Raw genomic sequence first — 22,172 nt, forward strand, 5'->3', positions numbered from 1 at the left:
CCCTGGTCTGTCCATATGTTGCAGGATATGATGCAATCCATGTTGACTGCATCATCCACAGACCTGTTTGTTCGATTAGCAAATTGAAGGGGATCTAGAAAGGGTCCAGTGATGTCCTTCAACATATCATTAAACCAAATGTCATAAACCCTACAACCAGCCCATAGATATCTGTACAATAAAAAGTTCCTGCAAATGAATAGCAAATATGCACATGGGCATTCATTAAGATCTGCATGATTTTTCTTCAGAGAAATTTTCTTTGCAAACTGAAGCACCTCAGAAGGCTGTATAACTGAATTTAAAGGTAATGTGTACACAGTTTTCCATATTAAATTGATTTCTCCTATCCCAGCTTAATGTGCAAAAACAACTATAAGTAAGACATTCGCAAATTGACTTTCCGAAGAGTGTAAACACAGTGACTCTGGGAATCTGTGGGGGTAATAAAAGCATTAAAATGAAACATTTTTCAAATGATGTATTTTGATATAATAACATAGCAGGGTGTGAGTGATAGAGCTTTAAAGTCCTAAACAGCCATAACATACTTGATTATTTAATATACGCACAGTTGTTTTAGCGCCTCTAGTGTTCATTTCACCAATTAACTGCAGCAAAATGTAGAAAGCAGCAGCTAAAAAATTTTTGCAAAAATTTAGTTATAGTAACATTCATTCTACAATACTAGTTTGGTTCTTATATTCTGAAGAAATATATTTTTTTTTCTCACAAATATCTATCCGAGTGGCCATGAGAAAAAATGGCAAATTTTAGGGGATCATGCGCCAGCCGAGTAACTCCTTTTGAGATGAATGGAAATGCTAAATCACAGCTATCTCCAGGCCATTACCATCCTTTGTAATTTAAGCAGCCAAACACAGCAACATTAGCATGAGGTTGGGGTAAAACTACCTGTATTTGGTTTAAACCAAATACCTGACGCTTGTTTGCAACAGTAATCATTTTGTAATTCCAGTCGATTCCGCTTGTGGCGCATAACTTACACTTCCCATTTTAAGCATTGACTCGGACAAAGTCTAAACGAAGCAACAAAAACATAATACAGAATGTAGAGTTCATAAATGCTTCTTCTTGGTAATGTAGAAGAAAGGTGATCCAAGCATATACTGTATAAGACACACTGTTAAAATACACCACCCCACACAGTGCTGGAATGGTAATCTGGCATACCGGGCATTTTCCCGGTGGGCCGACACACTTTGGGGCTGATCAGGGGCGGTCTGGCCATCTAGAGAACTGATCGTGCCCCTGTGTCGGCCATGAAACGCACCGAATGGGCCGTGATAAGCCGCTGCGTTATGCAGAACGGACCACAAAACGGCACCGCGATATGCAGAAAAAGACAGCGAACACCCCCACCCCCCAACAAGTTTTGGGCCAGTTGCCATGTAAAATCCCGGGCCGATTTCTCTTCCCAGTCTAGCCCTGACCCCACATTAAAAACAAGGACTAGCAGATTGCATGAAAAGCACACTTTACCTCAGATAGAGAGAGCAGCAGTTCCGAAAACTGTTGTGAGAGTTTATCAAGAGCAGCTCTCTGTGCGTGAACTTCACTATCAAGACTTATCTCCTCCAGAACACTGAGACGAGCTCTAAGCCAGCCCAGAGTCTCACCCTGAGCCTTTACCGCCCGATGCTGCGTCTGCAGAGAGAGGGAGAGAGAGAGTAGGTAAAATTGTGAGTGGAGCCAGACTTCTGCCTTTTTGAATAGTAGATATCATATAGAAAATTGTACTGAAGCAGATATCATTCAGCTAGCAGTCTGCTCACATGGACAGTGGAGATTTCAGCACCGCTCTGACTTGTCTGCTGGGAGAGAAGCCATCCAGACAGCTCTCTGAATCTGTAGTACAGCAACAAACAAAAAAAAGAAAAAAGAAATGAGAAGTTCAAAATTCTTTAAAAAACAGTTATAATTATTTGTTCCTTATTTATACTCACTGACCATTTTTTTTTAAGAAGACCTGTACGCCTACTTAAGCATGTGATTATCGAATCAGCCAGTCGTGTAGCAGCAGTGCATTGCATAAAATCATGCAAACAGGGTTCAGGAGCTTCAGTTAATTTTTGCAACATCCATCAGAATGCGAAAAAATTTGATCTCAGTGATTTAGTCTGTGGCATGATTGTTGGTGCCAAATAGGCTGGTTTAAGTGTTTCTGTAACTGCTAAACTCCTGTGTTCATTCGTTCGGTATCTCACTAAGGGAATGCCTCAGGTGTGACCGATTGAGGAAGCACCAACTGACAGCGTCTGTCAGAGTGATAGACCAATCACTGTAGCGATGAGGGAGTCACGCCTCCCTTGTATATAGACCACTGCAGCTCGCTGCTGTGCCATTCTCGCTTTCTTCCCCATTCATTTGTGGAAACTGCAAACATCAGATGCATTATTAGAATTATTGCTCAACAGTTTACAAAACCAAGGAAATGAGGCTTCATGTTGCGGTTGTGGGTAACAAAGACCCATGCCTCTCCTCTCAGTCCAATGAGGATATGGCAAACGAACCACAAGAGTCCTGCAGCTGGAGTGACATGATGGACAGGATGTCCCCCAAACTTCCCCCATCGCGATGCTGGAGAGGATGAGGATGATGAAGAGTTGCCCCCCCCCATCTCCTCAAAGATGACGAGGAGGAGGAGGATGATGCCATTCTCCACTCTGAAGTCATCTTGGACACAAACCAGCAGAGCGGGGAACCACCCTCCCCCACCCCATTCGATTTGGATATTATGGAAGTTTGCCGTAGAGCTACTCTCTGTAGACTGGCCATCCCCCAGCAGGTGGACCAAGGGCCACTGGTTTTACATCTGATGAATTTGGGTTTAAGAATAAACCAAATGAAGAGCTGTCTGGTTCCTGTCCAAGAAATAAACTCTGGGTCTCAGGTTGAACTCAGTTGTGTTTTGTGCATTCCTGTCAGGAACACATCGAATCATTTCACAATTTCACACACTTTTTTCAGAGAGAGATCTGTTGCTCTCAGGATGTGTCTGGGGTTACTGGGTTTAATGGCATCAACAGTAGTGGTGATTCCCCTGGAGATGTTTGCAAATGTGGGAATTTCAGTACTGGATAGCGACACAACACGCTTTGGACACTGGCTCAGTCACAGAATAGGGATTTAAGAATTTTCTCAGAAAAGGGACCCTGTCTAGTCCAGTTATTCTAAGAAAGGTTGTGAGGATGGATGCGTCACTCACGGGATGGGGCAAAACAGTGCGAGGTGTGCAGTCTCCGTTCTTCATGGAAAAACACATAAATTATCTTGAGCTATTAACAGTGCTTTTAGCTCTGAGACATTTTGCACGGTCATTCCAGGACCACCATGTGTTAGTCAGAAAAGACAACACTATGGTAGTAGCATATATAAACCGGCAAGGAGGTGTTTGTTCACGAAAACATAACAGTCTGGCGAAGAGGCTGATTGTGTGGAGCATTACGCGCGACCCATGTCCCAGGGATAATTAACACAGTTGCGGATCTGTTGTCCAAGGGAAATCTCATGTACAGGAAATTGACACTTCACCCTCAGGTGGTGAATCAAGTGTGGTGGAAATACAGTCAGGCTGCCATAGATCTCTTCTCTTCACGCAAAAACAATGTCCCCTGTTCATTTCCCTGCAGGACGAAAATGTACCATTGGGTGTGGATGCTCTGTGGCATCCATGGCCAGAAGTGTTACTGGATGCGCTCCCCCGCTGAGCCTCAATGGGACAACATTACAGAGGGTGAGGGAATACTCAAGCACATGGGGAAATATTTCACCCCTCCCCACACAGGATGTCTCTCTGGGCCTGGCCCTTGAGAGGTTGAATCTAAATGCCACCGGGTTACCTCCTATCGAGACGATTCAAAGCACGACGTTGGCCTCAACGTGCTCTTTGTATGATCACAAATGGGGAGTGTTTGAACGATGGTGTGCACACAGACAAGTCATTCCATTTCTGTGTTCAGTGAATTACGTTCTGTTTTCTTCATAATTTGTTAGATAAGGGCAGAGAAATTTCCACTGTAAAAGTTTACTTGACAGCTATTTCGGCATGTCATGTGGGGCTAAACTCGGGAACAATGGGTCAGCACCCACTTATATGACGGTTTATGAGAGGTGCGTGACAGTTACGCCAGGTTTCTAAATGACTGGTCCCATCTTGGGATTTATCAGTGGTTTTAGACATACTTTCACAGCCTCCTTTTGAACCATTAGAGTGTGTCGACTTAAAGCTTCTTTTTCTTAAGAAGACTTTACTGTGAATTTTCAACTCACGCCAGGACTACAAGCCCACTCCACTAGGGGTATGACCACTTCCTGGGCTTTGTTTTAAGGTATTTCGGTTCAAGGCACATACGCTGCAGAGAGCTGGGCATCTCTGCACATATTTATGAGATACTACAGGCTGGAAGTGACTGAGCCATCACTGGCCAATACAGTTCTTGGTGTAGGAGCAGTGTGTGATTCGCTGTGAGCATTTACACACAGGGGACTGAATAAGGGAATAAGATCTCACTGAAATAATGGGAATACATTTTATGTGTACAACAACGGTAGATAGCAACTCTTATTTTTTTATTTACTTTTTATTATTCAGTCTTGTACTGCATATCTGCAATATGGGAGTTGTCTATATCCCTTAGTGAGATACCGAGAAAGAGAACATTAGGTTACTTCCATAACTTCAGTTTTCTGATAACAGAAGCGAGGTATCTCACCTCACCACCCTCCTTGCAGACAGGCACGGTGAAGAGAAATGCTGAGAATGGCACAGCAGCGAGACAGACGTCAAATGGTGCTTCCTCAATCGATCAGATCTGAGGCATTCCCATAGTGAGATACCTCACTTCTGTTATCAAAGAACCGGGGTTAAGAAAGTAACCTAACAATTTTCAGGCACAATAGTCTCTAGAGTTTACTCAGAATGGTGCTAAAAACAAAAAAAATTTTGTTGATGAGACAAAAGAATTGTCAGACTGATTCGTGCTGACAGAAAAGTTATGGTAACTCAAATAACCAATCTATAAAATTGGAGTGAGCAGAATATTATCTCAGAATGCATGTCGAGACTTGAGGCAGATGAGCTACAACAGCAGAAACCATGCCGGGCATTATATTAGGAACACTATATACTAATAAAGTGCTCAGTGAGTGTATTTCAGAGCTGCATTGAGAGTAAATGTCCTCTCACTAATGTATCTCACTATGGCATTCAATAATTCCACCTCACCTGTCATACCACTCTTTCCATTTGTCAGGGTGCTGTTGTAATCTCACATGTGTTCTTGCCACTAAACTGCTGACTTCTGAATGATGATCTCTGGTCTCCTCTAGAGTTTGATGGCCTGGGTCATTTTCTGGAAGATCTTGACAGAGCTGCCGCATTGTCTTTAGTCTCTTCTCACATGCAGAGAGGGGATTTCTCTGTCTGAAAAAGGTCTAGATGAACATAAATAAATGTAACATACTTATTCAATAGCAATCTGTATACTGCAAAGTTATTACATGTGACCCTTTATAATCTTTTTATACTTTCATTTACTGTATGTTTTTTCTTATATTTATCTATTCCTTGTCTTTCTGTCTCACCCTGTGTTCTTTGATCACTCTTTCAGTGCCAGCTGTGAGCAAGGCCTTGTCCTCTCTTTTCAGTTCTGCCCTGCAGTCCTGTAATGTAGTCATCACTAAACGCCTCTCTATTTCCACTCGGAGTCTGAGCAGGTGGGAGGGGGCCTCAGCTTGGATGTCCTTGTAAGGAAAAATACATTATAGCAATGAACCCTAAGATGAAGCGTGTCATTTATGCATAATAAAACTGCAAAAATAATGACTGCTTTCAAACTGATTTTCCAAATGATCTTCCTCACTGCCATTGATTGGACAAACAGTCCAATCAGATAGTACAGATGGTCCTATCCCAAATATCACCACTGGTTGAGGCAATGTTGTTATGTAGGAGTAATAACTGTTTTTTTAGATGACATTTATGTGCTCAAGATTCTGCTAAGAAATTAAAACTGACCTTCCACTGTTTGTGCAGTCTTCTGACTGTCTCTTGCAGACCCTGCTGGTCTTCCTCAGAGATGATGTCAGTGAGATCATCACACGCCTTTAAATAAGCACTCAAAATGTGTTGATCCAGTCGCCCAAAGAACTCCTGAGAAAATAATGACTCATTCAATTAGAAGACAAGTTTAATATGTTTGAAGTTGAACTTTTGATTATAAAACATTATTGACATACTTTATGTTTGAGGAACAGCTCATCGGGGTCTCCACTTTCCATTAGACAGGCCTGGCCCACCCGCAGAGCCTTCTCCAGATCAGTGCGAGACTCCTCAAACCGCCGCATGAGATTGCAGTTAATCTCTGCCACCTGCCTCCATTCTAAAGCCTCCTGCATCAGAGCCTGCATTTAGAGCACATTCACTTAGTCTTCCCCTGTTTTGGTGAGGGACAATTTCTAACCAGATCTCTTAAAGCGGTCATATCAGAAGCTATACATTTTCATAATCTTTTGAGATAAAAGTGCTTGATGTACTATAACAACATATTGTATCTTTTAGAACTCAAAACATCCTCTTGAGATCAAAAAGAGGATTTATGAAAATAGGCTGAAAAAAACACTCCTATATTTTTCACAAATTGGTGGCATCACATAGAAGAACAAGTCCACGTTTGCATGTCAGTGATGCCTATAGTTTTATTAGAAAATTGGCTCGCCCAGTAACAGTTATAAGGAGAAATCTGGATAGATGGACAGTTTAATTAAAGACCAGAGAGCGAAACTGAAATCTGACAGTTAGAAACATTTTACTAATATTATAATTGGACCTCTAGGAAATCAATTAAATAAACAAGAAACACTGATGCAACACTGATGAGATTTTTTTCTCTTATTTCTCAAGTCAAGATTTATCCCTGCTATCAAATACTGCACAAAAACTATTTAAGTGTTAAAGTGCAAAAATAAAAATGTAAAAGTGCTAAAAATCTAAAAACTACAAGAAACTTCTAATCGCATCAATCATAAGAACATCTGCATATCTCAAACCAGCATTGTAATTTGGCATTTCCTCTATTTCTCTAGAAACTTTAGTACAGTCTGACCTGTGCTGTGGTCTGAATCTCTGTTACTCTGTTCTGCAGAAGAGATGCATCAAAATTGTGTAATGATTTCGAACAGCACAACGCCCTCTGAAGGGACAGGTAACTGCGCTCCAAAGCGCACACACAATGCTTACACTTCTGCTGCTGGGTCTGTAGCTCCTGCCATAAAATTATAAAACCACAAAAATAAACAGAGTAAGATTAAAAAAACTAGTTAACACAGATACAGAAAGCTAGTGTTTTAATCCACAGTATCCTAAATGGTCTAATACTCTTTTACTCCCAGTTGTCTTTCTGACCTTGCACATTTCGTGGTTGTGTTGCTGTGTGATGATGTGTCCAGCGTGCTCTGCTGTCTGATAGAAAGCTGAGATTTGCTTCTCTAGCTCCTCTAACAAAGGAAACAGAGCCTGGCACTCCCTCAGGATTAAAGGGCACTTCTCTTTCAGCTGTGAAGATACAAACATAAACACACAAATAATGTCTTCCTAGACATTAGGTGTCCAGACAGACCACAAATGATAATGCTTCTAGTGTTCATTACAAATAATATTGTAAGAATAAAAACATTTGAGAGAAGAGCTGAATTTAAAAAATAATAACATGAATTTATAAATTCCTTAGTATTTGGAATTTCGCATTGTTGATTCAAAGGGGTCATGACATGCCTTTTTATTATTTTAATATATTTCTTAAGGTTCACTTACTGTATAATGTAACTTTGTTTGCACAAAAAACAGTCATATATATGTAAAACACTATAATGTTTCACCCTCTGTAAAAAACACATGGTTTTGGTGCTGATTCTCCTTTAAGACTTGACAGTAAATGCCCACTGTAATGATTGACTCTGCTCTTGACTGACCTGCCCACTTCTAGCCATCTCACTGCTCACCTACTACTGGGTAGGCTACGGAAGTGATAAGGTAAATTAGGCATTGATATGTTGTTGTGGAGGCAGTCAAACGCAAATGTCTACAACCGAGTGACGTCAAAATATTGAGAAAGTAGTGAACGAGTCGTTTTGGCAGCTTGGATTGGCAGCATGCCCATTTTGCAGTGAGAAAGAAGTTTTGAGTTCTGAAACTTACAGTATGCTTTTATACTGTAGTACAAGGACCTTTTATATGTCAAATTACTAAGTTTCAGAACTCAAAACTTCCTCCTCACTGCAAAAAGAGCATTTGTTGAAACCAAGCTGCTAAAATGACTCTTTTCTAACTACACATTGTGATGTCACACTATGGTAGACAACTGCATCTGAACACCTCCAAAACAACACATTAACGGCTACTTTACCTAATCACTTTCACAGCCCACCCAGCAGTGGCGAGCAGTGAGATGACGAGGAGACAGCATGTCAGTCAAGAGCAGAGAGCCAATCATAACAGTGGGTGCGTACTGTCAAGTCTTAAAGGAGAAACAGCACCAAAACTGAGCATTTCTGACAGAGGGTCAGAATGAGGGTGGAAAATGTTCATGTTTTAAAAATATACTGTATGCTTGTTTTTTGTGCAAAAACTATTTATATAATAACTGAACCTCAAGGAACATATTAAAATAATAAAAAAATCTGGATATCTGCAAATCCAGATATGCAAATAATATATTTAATAATTGAGCAAACATTGCCCAAACCTGATGGAGCTGTGTTTCGATTGTCGTTATAGTAGAGAGTGCTTTAGTTCCACCACCATGAACAGAGTCTTTGGCCAGAAGCCGGACAGAGTGAGCAGCCACCTTATATTGTGCTTCCAGAGAGGGCAGCCTGTGCTTGATATCCTAAGGTTCATGTGAAATTATAATAAAAAAAAAAGGCTTAGACATAACTAGGGGAACTGGCACCAACATCTTCCATTTATAATTTCTGAATAACCAGCATTACCTCCCCCCAAAAGTTAACAACACACTTTAAATCCATTAAATATTTTTGACCTTTTTACCTCAACATCCTGCATAAAGTCTTTGACATCCAGCAATGACACTTGCAGTGGTGAGGTGAGTTTACTCATAGAGGTGTCCAGAAACTCTTGTAAGGCTGAGCTGAAGTCTTGGTGCTCCCTCACATTATGAGTATCAGGAAGACGGGCATACTGTGAAGAGAGACACGAGAGTGTACAATGTATGCACTGCAGGTGAAGGTATTTTAACATCAAGAAAATTACACACAGTGTCACTGATCAACAGCGCCTGTTGGGAATTCACATGGAAACTATCCAACCATGCTCAATGTTTTAAGTCATTCTTGACAATAATTAGCCAAATGTACAAATTTAGCATAATCTTCGACGTTTAATGTGGGTCAGTACAGCTCCATCATTAATTTTCATTTGTTTACCTGTTTGACCTTTAGAAACAGTTCCCTCCATCGTCCATTGAGAAGCAAAAGCTGATGTTTTATATCCCGTGTCACCGTTTCATCACAGGTCTCGATGAGAAAGTTTCCTGCATCGTTCATAGCAGCATGATGGTCTATCCAGTGTTGAAGATTATGAAAAAACTCCTGGGGAGAGAGAGGAGGACAGTGAACCCGAATGCCTGTTAGTATAAATGTCTGCTCCAGTTATTTTCAGAGTAATGTCTGTCTGGATCTCACTCGTTTGGTGTTCTCAGGTTGTCTGAGAGCTCCCTGGGCATCTTCTAGCCAGGCCTGCAATGAGGGCACGCTGCTGTTGTATCTCAGCCAGTTACACTGCACTTCCTCCAGCATGGACCTTACACTCCGCACCTCCACTGACAGACTCCTCCACTGATCAGACACCTCTCGCAGGAAGAGCTTTATCCCTTCCTCAACTACAAAGGCAAAACACACACAAAAGGCAGAGAAGAGAATTACCAGAAATGTAGTAATAAATACACGTGTACAATATGCACTAAATTAAAGCTTAAAACAGTTTTTAAATATCACTTAATGAAAAACTGAGAACTTAGTGTTTCTCAACTGGTGTTACTTTAGGACCCAGATATTTCATTGAAACATCAAGTGGAAACCCAACATGATACCAAACGTAATATGTTTTTTATAAGGCCTGGGTTTAATTTATTTTACTCTATATAATATTGTTCTTGGATTTTGAGGACGAGGGCATGTTGTCCATATTGGAATCTGCCTAATTTGGCTGACTTCTACCAAATGACAAAAGACATGGTTAGCATTGCCTCCTCCCTTTTTAAAAGTTGATAAGCCTATTTATTTTGCTATCCTAACCTTTGTATGTAAATCTTTATGGTTAGTTGCATTTTATTTGCATTTAGTACTATTTTTCCCTACTGTCCACTGTCCAGAGACAGTAGATGAAAATTAGCCATTGGCTAAATCTGACACATTTATATAAATAAGATGATTGATTAATGTGTATTGTCTATGACAAATAAATAAATAAAAAGAAAAATCAGAACAGACGTGCAACCAACCAGTTGAAAAATGCATTAATGCATTAAACCACCATGATAAGATGTCATTGGCTTGCTGGAGATCTATTTTGTGATCTTCCAATAACATTTGAGATAAACACAAAGCCCACCTCTGTGTTGAGGTTGCCTTTGGCATGGAGAAAGCAACGTGTTGACAGTCTATTGGCCAGAGAAACCCAATTAGAATATAGTATAAGCACTAATGGACTGGAATTCCCTTTTGAATTCTGTGCCTGGGAAAACCTAATTTACCAGTAGCCCGGGGAGAGAGCAATGAGCGTAGAGGCAGAGGGAAAAAAGCTGAAGAAATAGAGCAAGAGTGAAACAGAGAGAGAAAAAACATAGACAACAGGCAGACGCTACAGGCACAGACTGATAGACTACTGCGCCCACAAGGATTAAACTCACAGAGGGAGAAATGAGGTGAAGTAGAGACTATCAAACTGCCCTCTGGACACTGAGATGGTGAAATGTGAAGGATCTGCTCAATAAAAAAGTCAGTGCTTTTATCTGTCCTGCCATGATGTTGTTTCTACATTACAAATATATCTCAGATTTTTAAAACGCATAGCCTCACCTAACAATTAAAGAGATCAGATCAGAGAAAAAAAGACTATCTTAGACCAGAATTAATTTCCCTGCTTGTCCAAACTGGTTTATTCTGGTTATTTCTGGTGTTGTGCTGGTCTAGTTATTGGTTAAAGGGATAGTTCACCCAAAATATGGTTTCACGTTCTTTAAGAAAGCTAAGAAGCCTGGTAGTGACACCAGCATACCAGCATCAGATGAAAACAGACCATCAATTCACTATAAAGTGACTGTGCTATTATCACTTCCCTGTAGCAGTCTTATAGATATATGGAGCATACCTGAACTATCTGCTTTGATGTAAAGCTCAGCAGCTTGTATGAGAGCTTGGTGGCTGGATTCATATTTCTCAAAGAATTGTTGTCCCTCCACAAATGTCTAGAGCAGAGAGTGACAATGAGGTAAATTAGTAAGTTTAATTGTGCAATCCAAACATCAAATATCAAAGTAATAAGTTTCATTTATGTTACAGATGTTAGGATATGTTAGGCTATGCTGAATTTGATGGCAATGGGCTCAAGAATGACAACAGAAGAGCCGAGAAAATGATTTATTTTTTTATTATTCACAAAGTGCTGTTCGCTTGTAATCTTACACCGTAGCTTTGTAGCAGAAGCTCCATTGACTCCTGTCGGCCATATTTAATGATCCAGGATTTGAGCTTGGACTCGGCAAGTGTCAAAAATGCCAGCATTCGATATTTCTTCTCCCAGAATTCAACTTTACTCAGGTGAACGTGTGAGAAGGCAGATATGTAGTTCAACCTCAGAGCAGTTAAATAAAAAAAGAGTTACTACCTATTTAAAATCTGGTAGTATTATAGTTTATTTTTTTATTTTTGTAAAAGTAAATTTAAAATTGAATCCATTTATTTATCTATGAGATTATCTGTTATGATGTTTACCTCTCTGACATATCTTGCAGTTGTTCCATGGGAATTGGGACATTATTGACACATCTTTCTCTGTGTAATAACTGCACAGTCTGCTTGTGCCCTTCAAGAAGCCTTAAGATCTCCTGCATAACCAGAAGTAAAAAAGTGTAAGATCCAGGAGAAAGTCACAGTTTTGCTATTCTTGCTAAGACTCCTTCATCTATACTCCAACTCTGCTAGCACACATTCATCAAGACAAACACACAAATTGTCATTCTGTTCTACCTGGTCATGTAGGCGTTTTTCATGAATGGCTTTGGCCGTCTCATCATGTGTTTGCTGAAGGACCAGCTCGTCTCGTAGGATCTTCTCTGCCTGATGCAGCCACACACCAAACTCACCAAGAGGATCTGGTAAGCCACTATCCAGCTTTAAATGCCAATCCAAAAGCTGCAGCAAGAAAATTCATTGTATGGATTTTCACACTTCTCATTATGTATCACAGCATGTCGAAGCATGTGTCATAGTTGTATCTGAACATTAAACTGGAATAAGATAAATTCCCAATAGGTAAACTTGTGTGTGTATCTTACACTTGCAGACAGTCTCTCCCAGGCCTGTTTGACTAGAGCCTGATCTGCAGTCAACTTGCCATCCTTCTGAGTAGATTGAATGCAAGTCTCCACTTGTCTTCTCTGCACCTCATACTGTACACGATAACGCTTGAAGATCTGAGAACACCAGAGACAGTAAGTGAAAGAGAGAACTACAGGAAATTAAAAGAGACTGATATGTTTAAAATGTGTTTTGAATATTCAAATAATGCTCAATGTAATGTTAATAGGAGAGTGACAGCAAGATAACACTGTCTGTCCAAAGATTAACAGAACAAGAGACAAAGAGAGACACAAATAAAATAGCAAAACATACTATACATACAAAGTCAAATCTCACATTCATGTATTTATGCAATAATGGACTGCAATTTACCACTTTCTCTTTACCCATGCGTTCCCTGCTGACTCTTGTGCATATGTAACACATCCGTGGATGCTACAGACAGCAACAGACATCAGTTCACTGATGTGTAGTGCCCATGATTATGACAGCAATGAGTGCTGTCAACTCTAATGCATATTTTTTTTGTGTGCATGTGAACGCCGTGTGTGTGTGTGTTGCAAAGTTTTTGTAGCAAATACTTTGAGCAAATGCTTTTACTCAGTTTTTCCATTTTGTTTGCATAGATTTGTACACATTCCGTATGCTTATTGACAGATACAACATTCAGGCTGATGCATTGACTCATAATTGGTCACTGAGCCCACTTGGCTGATTTACAGAAATTATAGATTCCCCTTGTATCAGTATATATATAACGGGGACCAAAAGTGTGAGATCAATAGTGAAAATGTTTCTTATTTGCATTCTATTGTTCCGTGCTTCTATTTATTGACAGCATGCTCTCAAGATGGCATGGACTCTGTAGTCCGCAAGTTTGTGTAAAACTTGATGATTCATGTAATCCCAACAGGATTTGACATTTTTTCAATGAGAATTGTATTTGCTTTAAAGGAAGCAAGGAAATCTGACATTTTGTACAGAGGACTGAGCATGGTCAATGTCATAAATTTGCTTATTACATTAGTGATTTAGAAACAGTGCTGTATCTTAAATGTTTCTTATTCAAATTACTGAACAGTTTTAAAAATCCTAAACATTTCTTTTGTTTTTAAATTTTACAGAATTAAATTGTTATTTGTGTTGAATCTTCAACTGGGATTAGTGCGTTTTAACCCTTTAAGACAGATTGGACAGTCTTGACCAACACAAAACAATTATAACTGTACTTTAGATGGCATGTAGGCATAATGACCAAAACTGAACAAGTACTTTGAAATTTGCAGACAAATTAGAAGTGTTCCAGTTTGATTGACACTTGGAGATGTTTTTGGATACTAGCATACATTTTTTGTAATGCTATAACTTTTGATTGATTTGTTGTATCAACACAAAATTTGACTCAGTTACATGTGATTGGCAACAAAACGAAAAAAAAAAACTGTTTTTCAGAGCTACCTTACTTGCACCCTGAGCTATATATTTTCAAATAAAAAAATAAGAAAAGACGCATATGCACTACCACCCCTGGAGTCGCAAATTTGAATCCCAGGATGTGCTCAGTGACTCCAGCCAAGTCTCCTAAGCAACCAAATTGGCCCAGTTGCTAGGGAGGGTAGAGTCCTCATGGTTGCTATAAAATGGTTTGTTCTAAGCAGGGCGTGGATGCTGCGGTGGATGGCGTGAAGCCTCCACACGTGCTAGGTCTCCGTGGTAACATGCTCAACAAGCCACGTGATAAGATCCATAGATTGGCGGTCTCAGACGCAACTGAGATTCGTCCTCTGCCACCTTGATTGAGGCGAGTCACTACGCCACCACGAGGACTTAGGGCATATTGGGTATTAGGCATTCCAAATTGGGGAGAATTTTTTTGGAATGCAAAGAAAGTCATACAAATCCGGTGTGGCATAAGGTGAGTAAATTATGAATAAATTTGTGAGTAATTTGTGAGTAAATTTTCATTTTTGGGTGAACTATCCCTTTAAAGGGTTATTAATGTAGGCACCCTCAGCTCACCTGGTACTGCACACCAAGACTTCCCCATCCCTCTGTGCTTGAGTACAGTCTCTCTTTAATTGATCAGCCCACGCTTTCAGCTCCCTCAGTGACTTACGCTGCTCTTGCTAAGAGAAAAAGAGAGAGAGCGAGGATTATAGAAATAAGAAAAATGCAAACATTTGCACAGATTTAAAGCCCTTGGGCCACTCAAACCTCGTAATTTCCTCACTTAAAACCAATTTAATGCACTTTAAACCCGTGACTTAATACAATTTTGCAGTTCAAACATGCATCACTAATGGCACATTTATAAAGCCAACATAGACTATGTGCCCCTGCTGTTTGCTGAGTTCCTCTTCTCTATTGTATTAATCTGCCCCAAAACCTCTCTGTAGGGGAGCCAGAAATCAGCTTTGTGGGAAAGAAACTAATCATGTTATACACTTTTACCCTCCCTATTATGAATTAGGAATAAGAGCGAGAAAGTGAGAGCAGTGTTCAGCTAATTCTAACAAAATTAAGCCTATTCTTCCGGAACCCATTTTACATGTTAGCAACCTCAATGAGGCAATGCCTTTGGGTCATCAACATGATGATATCCTGACCTTGCCAAATTCTACTGAGTGTTCTCCTCTCTGCCTCCCAGTAACAAAAACTGTCACAGGCATACAATGCCCTGAAATATTAAAACCTAACTAGTTTAAAAGGAATAGTTCACCCAAAAAATTTGTGTTTTTAAAACCTGTATGAATTCTTTCATCCATAGGAAGAATGATTGAGACTGAAAACCATTCTTGTATAGAAAAAAAAAATGCAATAAAAGTGAATGGTGACTGAGGATTACATTTTGCCTAATATCTCCTTTAGTTTTCCATGTAATACAAGAAAGTCATACGGGTTTGGAATAACATAATTGTGAGTAAATTATGACATAATAAAAATTTTTGGGTGAACTATCTCTTTAAATGTATAACAAAGAGGTGAAAACAGTTACAGTTACACAAAAGGAGCACCAAAAGGTCGCATGACAGAAAAAAAGAGTTTCTACAAAAGCACCAGGTTGTGTCAGAATCAATTCACCACAAACTGTTTTTGAACCATTATCTAAACACCATTGCTAATACTAATCATCAGGCTATTATTATCAATGAAAAACTGAAAAAAGCCAAAGGCCGTTATTGTCATGTAAATGTCACCCAAAGCCCCAGGTCTAATGCAAATGTAATAGTAAAGGGAGTGAAATTATACAGAAGATGTTCTTGAATATTAAACCTAATCCACAAAGTATATGCTCTGCACATGATGAAAAGGGAACATAGTCGATTATATTAGCCTCTAAAAGCAAAATACCTTTGAAAGGGTTTCAAACTACACAATGCAGTAGCAGCTGGTGGAATTATCATCTGATGGAGCTGTCAAAGCAGGCATAAAGTGTTTTTGTACAAGCCAACATACCTCTAACATTTCTTCAATGGCTTGAGGAGCAAGATAAAACTTGAGACAAAGACAAAAGGGATGCACTTAAACAACAAGACATTAGTGGATACAAGAAAAGGAAGAGAATACAGAAAGTAATATAGTGCAAGAAAATGATGAGCAGAAAATGTCGACTGCACTCCACAAACAAGACAGAGGTCATTTATAAAACAGAGTCAAGAGTCAAGCCATCACACCATGATATATACAATGAATGGAGAGCTGGTAAAAGTGTGGTTGTAGGATGAGAGAGCTCTACCTCCTCTTGTTGCTGACCAGTTTCTGTCTCGTGGGAGTCTGGCTGATGTTTCAGGAACTGTGCAACATATGTCATGATGGACTTCTCATCTGGGTTATCCACATCCACATCTAAATCACGTCAGAAGATCAACATTTACAATACATTTAAAATGTTCAACTAAAATAAAATCTCTTCTATTTTCTTTCTGTTCACTGGTAGGTTTAGCCATGACTTGTATGGTGCCAGAAGAAAGAAAGAAGTTGGTTCTCTTCTCCAACCATCTGTTTCATATGAGGCCCAAAACTAATCAAGACTGGCGCTTACAGTATATGCTTAGTAAACTGAACTCTATTGAAAGGTTTATATCCTGCTCTAAAATTTTTGGCATGCATCTGTCATTTCCTTTTTGCTGCACCTCATGTCTCCTGGTTTCTTTATATCTATGCATTGTCGTTTAGCTTTAACACACCATGAAATTACCAACTCAGAATTCATAAATCACAATATGTTTTGTGTGATATTTTCCCTGCCTGTAATTGCAACTTTAGATAATGGAGGTACACTGTCATTATCAATGGAGTAACAAGCAATACCTTAATACTTCAGCAGTAATCATATACATGTTTACACTTTCCATACACATACATGATGTTATAAATCAACCTTAATGGCCCTAAGAGAAAATGCATTAACAGTACAATAGCTATCAGAGATATAAATTCTAGACGTGTGGCATAGGCTCAACTGATGGTTCCCTACACAAAATATGTCCCTTGATTTACCATTTGATTACTATTTGTTCAGTCAGATTTACCATGGCTAATAAGCCACTAATTGTTTAAATGTCAAATTTCATTTGTCAGCCTCCTGGTTGAAAGCATGAGGAAGCTCAGATGGTGTCTAGGAGGTCTGAGACTGAACCCCTCTATTAAACGTTCATCAATCACACCCTCTGTGAGTGGCATGGTGCTAATTACAATTTAAGAATTTAGCACTTAGAGCCTCATACAACACAACTACCCAGTCAAAATGTACACAGCCAAAAAATTAATGATCTCTCTGAATGTGTCCTTTTACAGACTTTTCTTTTAAAATATATACAATACATGTGTAGCTAACATGAAATACTTTGGGTTGACATGTCTTGTATTGTGACATTTTATACTCCATCTTAAACTATTTTAAACAACGGTGTGCTAATTCTTCTAGTTATAATGTATGCAGCTTTTACGAGCTCATATTATGAGCTCATTATGAGTAGAGAATATTAGAGACAAAATTTAATTCATTTGTCACACAACAGGACCATTTAACTAGGCCGGTCCAAGGATGCAATCTTTTGTGGGGCACTTGTATGTTTGGGGGGGCAACGTCGATCGTTTTGTTGTCAGTCCCGGTGGTGGTTTCATTATCCGTATATAACTATGCATGTAATTATGTAATTAGGATGTGCTACGGTCATCCATTGTTAAAGTGTGGTGTTGCAGGCTCTTGGCTTTTTCTATTTATTCTGCTATTGCAATGTGAAGAACACAACAGATACTGTTGTCTTGCGATCTTGTCACCATATTTAATGTAAAATATTCCCTGAATTATTCCATTAGACTTTTAAATTACTTTCTCTCTATCCAATCTCTATCGCATTCCGATCACACTGGGGATGTGTTGGAATGCAAGGTGTAAATGCATTTAGCTAATGCATATTCAGATACTATCCGGACATAAAACACATTAATGTAAGGTGTAAAGGGAGCCTCTGTATGCATAACATTCTAAGTCATTAATTGGAATGAATATTTATCAAGAAAGCAAAAATTGTAAAACCAACGGTAAGTACTATATACACCCTAGTTAAAATAATTTCTGTATGATTGGCATCACCTTCAGGGTCAATAAGCCTTGGAATACCCAGTTCTCTCTCTGCCAAGGAGAAAGCCTCCTCTAGATTATCCAGGTTGGGTCTCCTCCAAACACACTCCATATTAACCAGGTGGGGTCGCAAAGCAAAGATGACAGCATGAAATGCCACCCCTGTTCGCCAGCTTGGGCCGAAGTCCTTCACATCCAGACCCAATCTCCTGTTAATCCATGTGTTAATGTGTACAAACAGAATAGAGATATACTCTTAGGGAAACAGGATTACAAGACAAATTAACCATATATTAATTCATGAATGAATATGCATTCCCATTACAATTCTTACTTTGTTGCTGTGGTCTGCACCCACTTGAGCAGGGCTCTTTTAGCCCCACTCTGGAAAGAAAGGCGGGGCTTGCGCTTGACAGGTGGGCTGCTGGTCTCGGTGCTGTTGGAGCTGTCCACTGAAGAGTTGCTGCTAGACTGAGGCTGCAGGGCTGGTAGATGACTAGTTAACTCCTCTATCTGATTTGGACATTTGAACATTTTAGTATTTAGCTGTATAGCTACGTTTTAAAAAAATTATATAAACTTTAGGTTACTCTCGTAAACTTGGTTCTCTGATTACAAGAGTGAGGTATCTCACTATGGAAATCGATTTGGGTGTCAACACATCTGTCATTTACCAATCACAGCAGTGGCAAGGGAGTCCCACCTCCCGCAAATAAGTCACTGCCATAGGTTCCTTCCTCATTCTGCGCATATCTATTCTCAGTGCAACTGCAGGAGGGAAATGTGTTGAGATACCTCACTCATGTCATTAGAGAACCAGGGTTACATGAGAGCCTAAAGTTCTCTTTCTACCATTAATTCGGTATCTCACTAAAGGATTAGGATATTCAACTTCCATATTGCAGATATGCTGTTCAATATACCAGAAACCCAATCAAATTCTCAAAGAATGGATGGGATAAACAAAGAACACATTTGTGCTTTCACTGTGTTTTTGTGAAAACAAGAGGGTGTTGACACATCCTGTTCAAGTCAATTCGCACATGACATATCAATATGGCTGCGAGATCCTTGATGGAAGAAAAGGCTCTGCCATCATCAAAACGTTCCTGAAGAAAACACAAGACATCTGCAAGCGTCCTTAAAAATGCAAAAATGTGCCTGTGTCAAATTTAGTCTCTCACGGTCCAAGTGGGAGGGGGTGCTTGTGGTATGAGCCAGGACTGGCTGTACAAGAGTTGCATTATCTCTGTCAGCCACGTTTTCCGTATTCACTAATCTTCTTAGAGTTGGAATTATTAGACTCAGACTGTGCGTTCGAGGTTCGAGAAGTACTGCGCAGCTTTCCAGTGCTGAAACTATCTCATTCAAACCGTCGAGTTCATCAATCCCAGTAGGCATAGATACAGCCTGAAGGGGACTTGTGCACCTCTCTGAAAAAGGGACAAAAAAACGAGAATTGATCCGATACACCCCACTGACAGAAATGTATGATAGAGATTGGATATATTATTTCCTGTCAGAGCAACAGAAAGATCTTTACCTTGTTTATTTTTAAACCCAGGCTCTCCAAGTGTGATACCAGGTTTAGGAACTGTCAAACATTCGTAGACTACACCCAGAGGATGTACCTCAGAAGATTTATGTGTGATGGATAAATGCCTTTGTGGAAATATGTGTCCTTCAGATCGACTGACTTAAACCTGTTCCGAGATGGATACATTCAAAAAGTGTTCGGATACCAAGCATATTTAAATGGTATTTTCTTAGGTGTTTGTTGAGGTTCCACAAATCTGAGACCTCTCCATCTCTTGGGGATGACGAATTTCCTGGAGTAAAAACCTTGATTGCTGTCCTCCAGTGGCACGACCAGTATTGCTATTTTGCCCAGCAAAAAGGCTATTTCTTCCTCCAGAATTCAAGCTAACATTAACATACAGTTGAAATGAGGTGGTTTGACAGTGAATTGCAGCCGATAAACCCATTCTATAATGATTAGAAACCAGGGATGAACTGCACATGTGCGCCAGCCCTCTGCATGAGCTGGGGATTGGACGGGTTTTTGTGGGTTTTTGCGTTTATTTTCACACATTACTGTGCCCTCATCCCACTGCTTGGATGGACACAGAAATGTTGTTCTGACTCCAGGGGTGGAGAGGATTCTAAACACAGACTGTCCACCAATGAGAACAGAATGTGCTGGCTGAGGGGCTCGAGCAGTAAACTTTCGGGGAAGGCAGGTTTTAAAAACGTCCCCATCCTTTTATTCTGAAGTCACACTGCTGCCGAATTGTGGACCCTGTAGCCCTGAAAAGGGCTTTCCACTGGGGCATCTAGGAAGTCTGTTTTCTCCCTCTCAGACAGGCCAGATAGACCCAGCCTAAGAGCCCATTCACTCACCGCACTGGACTGCCCCTCTCGATGTGCACAGGTTGATATCCGCAATGAAGCAGATCTCTTCCCACAAAGCCGTGTCCGGCACCCCCCGCATCAATTTGCCTCCCAATCTCCTCCATCAGGTCAGCATAATATGCTTTGAGGAGCGAGGTCAAGTTAAGGGCCCTTATGGCCAAGGCTAAAGATCTGTAATGATTTCCATAGTGAGATCCCAAATTATTGTTAGAAAGAGACCCTAAAGAAATTATTTTGGAAGACTGGTTGAATTCATAATGAAAATATACCTGGAAATATAAGATGATGGTCCATATCAACCCCAGCACAATAGATGGTCTTCCATCTACCACATCTGTTGTGTTGATGTTAACTAGTTTGATCTGTCAAGCAGTCAGCATACTGTATGTAACTTTTAGAACACTGATATTGCTAGCACTGTATTATTATTATTTTATCAAATTCACAGCTACATTTAGAGTGATCCTGATTGAAACAGTGATAGTGTCAATCACAGACATTATAGACGGTCACATAAAAGGTCAAACTCACTGGAGATCCTCTGTAGGCTGACTGAAATTTTGACAAAACAAAAGAGAGAGATAGAAAGAGAGGAGAAGAACAGAGGTGAATACATGCTGTTAACAAAAGCAGGCTATGACTGAATGTGTGTGTTTCCCACCAACGGAAGGACAGTTGATAAGGACCCCCACCTTTTGAGACAACACAAAACCAGTGATAGTGTGCATTGCACACACACACACATACTAAGGCATATACATTAAGAACCAAACACATCCAGTACAAGACAACAGTGTTGAGAGTAACTAAATAAAAAGTTAAGCTACTAAATAAAACATTTTCATGAGTGCCATACTCTAAAACACACCAAGGCACACACATTAACAGCCAGTCACACATAATGTACAAGACACAAGTTTTTGGGAGTAACTAAAGTACCTGCAGAGACACTACCAACTTCATTTTCAGTATCAGTTTAGCTTCCTGAAATATTTTTATTCCACAAGCAGCTTTATAGCTAAACGGACAGAAGTAATTATCCAATGCGATCTCGTGAATTATTTTGTGAACCTCCCCCAACACACACACACACACACACACACTAGCTTCAAGCTTTTGTAAGAGTTGCTTTAAATAATGAGTAGCTTGTAGCTACTCCCCAACACTGCAAGACAACACACAAGGGGATACATAAATGACAAGCTTACATACTTAAATTCACATCTTATTTTTGCTCATGCACAATAAAACATGCTCAATCAAAACAGCTATTTACCTAAAACACTCTGAGCAGACAGACAATTGATGAAAAGCGCAGTTTAATACAAATACATAATTCAAAACGGTTCTCTACTCTGGTTTCCCCCACTGTGCTCCATGGGGAAAGGAGCAAGATGAGACAGGGATGACAGAGAGAGATAAGATGGTGAAAAAAATCTGAGAGATTGTAGCTTCAGCTCCTCAAGAGATCAGATGTGTAGGCAGACAGACCACCTCAGGAGTGGGAAGCTTAACTTAGCTTTATTCACTGACAGGGCGTATAGTTACAGTC

At 39.8% G+C, this 22,172-nt stretch overlaps 1 protein-coding gene across 1 annotated transcript in view; it reads right to left on the reverse strand.

Annotated features, from left to right (window-relative positions):
- The window catches only part of LOC127622487 (nesprin-1-like), a 173,528-nt gene that overhangs the window by 135,685 nt on the left and 15,671 nt on the right, over window positions 1–22,172 (reverse strand). The window contains 25 exon segments of the mRNA XM_052096589.1: window positions 1,504–1,668; window positions 1,797–1,869; window positions 5,249–5,457; window positions 5,608–5,766; window positions 6,041–6,175; window positions 6,262–6,426; window positions 7,128–7,286; window positions 7,427–7,576; window positions 8,766–8,909; window positions 9,071–9,220; window positions 9,466–9,630; window positions 9,724–9,920; window positions 11,411–11,507; window positions 11,725–11,893; window positions 12,034–12,146; window positions 12,289–12,453; window positions 12,597–12,734; window positions 14,641–14,666; window positions 14,669–14,747; window positions 16,078–16,116; window positions 16,358–16,467; window positions 18,221–18,417; window positions 18,543–18,721; window positions 20,890–20,982; window positions 21,152–21,172. Coding sequence (XP_051952549.1) covers window positions 1,504–1,668; window positions 1,797–1,869; window positions 5,249–5,457; window positions 5,608–5,766; window positions 6,041–6,175; window positions 6,262–6,426; window positions 7,128–7,286; window positions 7,427–7,576; window positions 8,766–8,909; window positions 9,071–9,220; window positions 9,466–9,630; window positions 9,724–9,920; window positions 11,411–11,507; window positions 11,725–11,893; window positions 12,034–12,146; window positions 12,289–12,453; window positions 12,597–12,734; window positions 14,641–14,666; window positions 14,669–14,747; window positions 16,078–16,116; window positions 16,358–16,467; window positions 18,221–18,417; window positions 18,543–18,721; window positions 20,890–20,982; window positions 21,152–21,172 — 3,297 coding nt within the window.

This window comes from Xyrauchen texanus, chromosome 28, assembly GCF_025860055.1.
Source record: "Xyrauchen texanus isolate HMW12.3.18 chromosome 28, RBS_HiC_50CHRs, whole genome shotgun sequence".
NCBI lineage: Eukaryota > Metazoa > Chordata > Actinopteri > Cypriniformes > Catostomidae > Xyrauchen > Xyrauchen texanus.